At 45.6% G+C, this 6628-nt stretch overlaps 1 protein-coding gene across 1 annotated transcript; it reads left to right on the plus strand.

The window, feature by feature from the left end:
- The first annotated feature begins 1270 nt into the window (after positions 1-1270).
- On the plus strand, positions 1271-5762 carry Znf597 (zinc finger protein 597). Its single transcript, XM_051167570.1, has 3 exons — positions 1271-1616; positions 2388-2514; positions 4361-5762. Exons 1-3 carry the CDS (start codon positions 1584-1586, stop codon positions 5458-5460), a joined length of 1260 nt encoding a protein of 419 aa, XP_051023527.1. The 5' UTR covers positions 1271-1583; the 3' UTR covers positions 5461-5762.
- The last annotated feature ends 866 nt before the right edge of the window (positions 5763-6628 follow it).

Genomic DNA, 6628 nt, shown 5'->3' on the forward strand with positions numbered 1-6628 from the left:
GGAGACCAGGCTAGTCTACACAGCAATTTCTAGAGCAGCCAAGGGTATAGAGTAACACCCTATCTCTAACAAAAGAGAGAGGCCTGTACTTTTTTCCCCCCAGAATTTTCAAAGCACTAATCCTGTTTGTCACCCCTCCTCCCCAAACACCTTCCTAAACTGGCAATTCTTTTCACTTAACACTTCATAATATTTTAAATTGCCCTCTAATTTATCAAAGTGAAGCAATTTGGACTCTTTGCAGCTGAGGAAAGCAAAGTTAAAAGCTGTCCAAATGTTGGGTCTGTATGGGTGTCCAGCGACTAAGGGATACTGAGGCAAGAGGCTGTTAAGTGCCAGGGCCTGCTGGGGCTACACAGTGAGGTCAAAATTAGCTTGGATCAACCTAGTTTCAAAATGAAGTTTAAAAAGAAAGGATAGAGAAGAAGAAGAAGAGAAGAGGAGGAGGAGGAAGAAGAGTGTGAGGGTGTTTGTGTCAAGTGAAGCCATTGGTCCACCCTCAGTGCCGCAAAGGAAAAATTTTGGCACAATGATCCAATTAGTGACAGTTCTAAAAGGAGCTCAACTTTCTGATTTTGAATCATTAATCAACCAACTACTCAGTGTCGGTTACAAGAGACATTTGCCACTGGAACAGGTCCAGTGCGTGGCACAAAGCGACCGACGTCCTGGGAAGGAAATCAACGACTTATCCCCGCTTGATGTCCGCTATGGGTCCCGACCGCTCGGCTGGACTACACCTGGGGGCTACAGCGCCTCAAGCCCTTAGAATACTTAGGGGCGGGGCAGGCGCAACCAGGCTAGCCTGGCCTGGACTTGTGGTCGCACAAGGCAACCTCTTATATACCGTGGCCCCGCGAGCCATCTGAGACAAGGGCCCAACCTAGGCCTGCGTCCCGGGGCCTCCCATTCACCTCATCCCGTCCAACAGAAACCTCAGGCCCGCAATTCCGTGACAGAGTCCAGGACATTCCCGCCTCTGTTTTCGGAACCGCCAGGTCCCTCTGGGGCCGTTCTACTGCTCCAACTGAGCCCGCCAAAAGGCCGGGCACTCACCACCGAGACCCAGGCAACGGAACCGGAAGCTATTGTTCGTAGAAGCTCAGGAATAATTACGTCTCTCAGTTGCCAGGTGCGATTTTGGCCCTCAGGAAGCTGCTCGATTGGTCCATTGAAGAGGGACGGCCTCGGGAGCACGCTGACCAATCAGGATGCAGGATGGCTGAGCCGGAGGGCGCGTCGCTTCCGGCGGTTTCCTCACAGCCACAGCGTAGGGGAGCATGGGAGCGTGGGAGTTTTGTAGTGGCCTCCGCCTCCTTTGTGGCGTCCCGGCTGGGCGTGGCTTCGTGCTGCTTCTGCCGGGTTGGGCGAGGCTTTCAGTGCTCCGGGGCTGCTGAGTGGGACCGGCTCAAGGCTATTTCGGAGAAAGAAGCTGTCACTTCAGATTCTCAAAGGAGCTTGAGGCTTTCGAGCCTGAGGGCGGAGTGGAAAGACCTGGAAGCCCAATCGGAGATTCTATGGACTCTTCTCTCCACTGGAAGTGTCCCAAGGTGGGGATTTGAAGGAGCCCGTCGTTTCCCCTGATGGCGTCGACGCTCCCCACATCGGATGAGCAGGTGAATTCTGTCGCTGTTTTCCTGCAGCTGCCCTGACCTCCTGGCAGCAGGGTTAGAAGCGCAGGCCCTCGGGTGCCTCCTCGGATAGCCCTGTCATGGAGCTGTCTTCTTTCGGAGGCTTATCAACGTCCTCCTCAGCATCAGCAGATGGGGAGGAGAGCCCCTGCAGGGGTCGCTAACAGTTTGACAGTGTCCTGCAGGACTGCCTCTCCAAGTGGCACGCCTGTAGGCGTCGCACCTGTTGAGTAATGGTGATAAAGCCCAGGTGATTTGTAACCACACCAAAAGCTCTGTGGGTTTATAGGAACAGGAAACTTAGAATTAAGAGAACTAGATCTTGAAGTGGGGGGAGCCGAGCAGCCACAGGGAAGAAGACAGACTAGCAAAGGACGTTAGGAAACTCCTGAAGACTTCTCAGGATTCTTACTGAGGTGGCAAGCCACCCTCCCTCTCTCTCTTTTTCCCCCCCTTTCTCCTCCCCTCTTAGAGCATCCTTAATGATCCCCCCCCCACGAACTGTCCGTTCATCTTTTCAGGAAAGACTGCATTTTCACAGTGTCCTGTCTTGATTCTCACACCGCTGTTTCACAATGTCCGTTTATGCTTTCTCTCCTGACCCTCCCCAAGTCGTAGAATCCTCTTGCTGAGGAATATTTTACACCAAGCCTTTGCCCCTTGCTCTCTCAAGGGTTTTAGCTCTCTTCAGCCTTCCTCTATTGACACTCAACTGAGCTGCTAGCTGCCTGTACTCACAGGGCTCCCCTGTTTCAGGGAACGCTGCTGTTTGAAGATCTGGATGTGTATTTTTCTCAAGAGCAATGTGTGAATCTGCATCCTGCCCCAAAGACCCTCCGCAGAGAAGCGCCATTGGATTATCTGGAGGATTTGGAGTTGATGGGTAAGACAGTTGTTTTCCATGCATTATGGAACTTTCTTTAGTTTTAGGACGAGAATTTTATGCCCTGTCCACATTGATGATACTGTGTGATGTGTGTGACGTGTGAGTGTGTGTGTGTGTGTGTGTGTGTGTGTGTGTGTGTGTGTGTGTAGGCCAGAGGTTGATGTCATTCTCAGTCACTCGCCACTCTCCACTCTTGGTTAGTTCTTGCCAACCTGCTCAGCCTGTCCTCCTAGTCCGTTGTGTCACCTAAGAGACACTTTCTACTAAGGGGACCCCACTTGGCTGAAATGTTAGTGGATCTAAAATTACTCTTAGTCTTCTAGTGGCCTGCGGGAGCCCCTGCTCCCACTCTAGGCACTCTGCCTCCTGAGGCTGACCCTGGGCCACCTAGCTCTTTCCCACTGTTCCTAGCAGTCTTTCTTCCTGTGTTGTCACTAAACCACAGTGTCACCCACTGACCTGCAGAAGCAGTCTCTACTAAGGAACCCACAGCCACAGTACATGCATAGGATCCAAAGTAGACAATAGCAACCAAATATTTATAAACGTTATAGTATAAATGACATATTTATAAATATATACAATGCTTATAATACCTCTTTCTGCCTTCTTTGCTGGTTTTTATTTATTCTTAGGTTTTTGTTTTTTTGGGTTTTTTTGTTTTCTTTTTGAGACAAGGTCTCTCTATGTAGTCTTGGCTGTCCTAGAACTCCCTATGTGGACTAGGCTGCCTTAAACTCACAGAGATCCACCATCTCTGCCTCCCAAGTATCAGGATTATAAGCAATGGACATGGACATGCTAATCTTAATCATCTGTGTTGCTTCTGAGTCTATTTGTATTGGTAGTGCATTCTTATTCCTAACATTGGCTGGATTTTTAGACATTGGCTATCCTTCCTATCTTTCTATCTATCTATATCTTGTGGTTTTTAAAGATTTATTTTATTTTTGTGTATATGAATACACCTTCATGTGTATGTCTGTGTGCCATGTGTATGTCTGGTATCTGAAGTCAGAGGAGGGTGTTAGGTCCAATGGAACTAAAGTTACAAATGATTGCATGCTGCCATGTGGTTGGGAATTAAACCCAGATCTTCTGGAAGAGCAGCCAGTGCTCTTAACAACTGAGACATTTCTCCAGTTCCCACAGATATGATTTAAAAAGAAAGGAAAATCTTTAACTTGCAATTAGTTGAATCTATAGCTATAAACCTATGGGTATTAAGGGATGGATAGATTTGGAAAGATATTTAAAAGGAATTCTTTATGTTAGATTTAGGTTCTGCCAGCCGTCCTGAGATAAGATAGTGTCTGCCCATAGTCTATATGTACACATACATATCATGACCACTCCTCTATGAGGGACGGAATTTTAGAGACCCTAGGGATAGAGAACTATTTTTGATAAGTTGTATGTACATTAAAGTAGAAAGACATTTGTCTTCTTTCTTTTCTGATAAATATGCCTAATCTCCATCCCAGTTTTGACTATTCAGCTCTCACTTGAGATAAAGGAAAACTTCTAGAATCTAACTAGACTAAGCAGAAAATCTACATGTCTAGGCACTGCCTACCAAGATTGCCCTTAGCACCCATGCCACCAAAGCCACCTTCAAGTCTTCTCTGCTCCTTCTCCTTGCAGATTGGCCATGTGCACCCACATGGATAGACTTTTGATCTGGGGAAGTCAGAGCGCCTGTTGGCTCCTGATTTTGTATATGAAGTAGTGTCTTGGGTAATAACTCACTTTCAGTTCCTTAGTCTTCCGTGTAACTACTTTAACTTGTTCTTTCTCTAGTATCACTGAAAGGGTGATATCTGTGTTTTGCTTTTATCAATAGGAGGGGAAGACAAGCCTGAGACCAATCAGCAGTTAAGCCTAGAGCCCATGGAAGTTGAAGAGATGTCCGCAGAAACATACTCTACTGCTGCACCCCTTGTCCATTACTCTGAAAAACCTGAGGGTGATGCCTTAATACATGAAAGGAAAATGTCAGGTGGAACTTTCACTTGCAAGACCAAGCTTATAAGCCTCTTGGTTACCATTGAAAACAAAACCCCATTAGTAGAATTATCTCAGTGTTTAGGAGTCAGAACACTTTCTGATATTATTGAAGTTCCCTGGGAAGAAGCTAAAAATGTGTACAAGTGTCCTGACTGTGACCAAAGCTTCAGTGATAATACATACCTTGTTTTGCACCAGAAGATTCATTCAAGAGAGAAAGGGTATAAATGCTGTACCTGTGGGAAGACCTTCAGTCACAGAGCCAGCCTGAGGACACACGGGCGAATCCACACTGGGGAGAAGCCTTACAAGTGTGCCAAGTGTGCTGCCAGCTTCCGGCAGCAATCACACCTGTCCCGGCACATGAACAGCCATGTAAAGGAGAAACGGTACACTTGTAGTGTATGTGGGAGAGGCTTTATGTGGCTTCCAGGACTGGCAGAGCATCAGAAGAGTCACACTGATACAAAACCTTACGAATGTGCTGACCGTGATCAACATACAAATCTGGCTTTGCCTGAAAACACAGGCTCATCAGACACCCCATGCCAGCACACACAGTATGTGAAGAGCTTGGAGCAGCCCTCAGGTCCTGCTCTCCCTGACAGGGACCAAAAGGAGGACTCCAAACCTGGCAGTATTGATGACGAAGACTTTTTTTCATTCTCCAGATTCAAACCCTTACAGTGTCTTGATTGTGACATGACTTTTCCTTGTTTCTCAGAGCTTGTTTCTCATCAAACCATCCACGAGATGGAAAAACCTCATAAGTGCAAAACATGTGCAAAAACTTTTGCTTTAGATTCAGAACTTGCATCCCACGAGAAGAGCCACAGACGAGGAGAACCTTTTAAGTGTACGGTGTGTGGGAAGAGCTTCCGAGCGAATATGCATCTCATGTCTCATAAACGAGCCCATAGGAGAAAGACCAAGTAAATACAAGCTTTTGCTACCATGTGGGCTTTTCAGTATCTGTATGACGGTAAGCCCTGCTCGTGTGGGGCACTGTGCTAAGCAAGCACTTTACACACAGTCCATGTAATGTAGGCAGCGTTATTTATTAAATCTCACTCAGAACTGAGGAGATGAAATTTATGTTACGTAGATAGTATATGAAGCCAGGACTGAAACACAGTTACTGACCAAATTCTATTTATATGAGCCAGAGAAACATAAAACGTCTATAAAATTCAGTTTTTGACTGCTGGGTGTGGTGGCGCATGCCTTTAATCCCAGCACTCAGGTAGCAGAGACTGGAGGATCTCTGTGATATTGAGGCCAGCCTGGACTACAGAGTGAGTTCCAGTCAAACCAAGGCTACCTAATAGGACTCTATCTCAAAAACCAAAATAACAGTTTTTGTTAAAATGAAGGGTTATTGCCACAATTCTTTTTTTTTTAATGTGGTTTCTAAGAATAGGAAGAGGAAATTTTATTTTTTGCCAGTTGTATACATGTAGTGTCTAGGAAAATGAATGTTTTTGTATCTGTTTTTATACTTTTTGTTAAAACTACTTCAGTGTAATATTTGTATGGGATTTTTTAAAATGTGAATTTCTAGTTTAGGAATGCATATAAAGTTACCAGATGGGCCAACTTTTTTTTTTTTTTTAAGTATGTGTGTTGGGGGCCTTGCTGTATAGCTTAGGCTGGCATCAAAATCATTATCTTCCTGTTTGCATCTCCCAAATGCCAGGATTACTAGTATATATCAACCCCTCCAGCTGGCTAATGCTTGATTACAGTGTTTATGCATTTTCCACTTTCAGACTTGATGGCAGGGACAGGTCCTGACAGTCTCTAGAGGTTAGACTTGGAGGAGACTTGTTCCTCTCTAAGGGGGTTTGCCGCCAGATTGCCACTGACGCTGGTTATGAATAATTAGAACTACTGTTTAGAAAGCATGCTAAATACTATGGGTATATTATTTAGATTAATCTTCAAAAGAATCTGAGATGGGACTTTATAAATAACCTGAAGCTTTCACAGGGTAAAGCCAGTACTTTGTTAAGCACACAAAAGATTACATTGTGATGAAGGTGACATCTAAGTGCAGGTGGCTTGTAATTCTTAAAGCCATGCATTTGTGACACTGCGCTATCAA

Source organism: Acomys russatus, chromosome 25 (genome assembly GCF_903995435.1).
Source record: "Acomys russatus chromosome 25, mAcoRus1.1, whole genome shotgun sequence".
Taxonomy (NCBI): domain Eukaryota; kingdom Metazoa; phylum Chordata; class Mammalia; order Rodentia; family Muridae; genus Acomys; species Acomys russatus.

Excerpts from the sequence above, each read along its gene's own strand:
- Znf597 (XM_051167570.1), top strand. The coding sequence starts at position 1,584 with ATGGCGTCGACGCTCCCCACATCGGATGAGCAG. Across the intron at positions 1,617-2,387 it reads TCCCCACATCGGATGAGCAG|GGAACGCTGCTGTTTGAAGA; the intron begins GTGAATTCTGTC and ends CCCCTGTTTCAG. Across the intron at positions 2,515-4,360 it reads GGAGGATTTGGAGTTGATGG|GAGGGGAAGACAAGCCTGAG; the intron begins GTAAGACAGTTG and ends TTTTATCAATAG.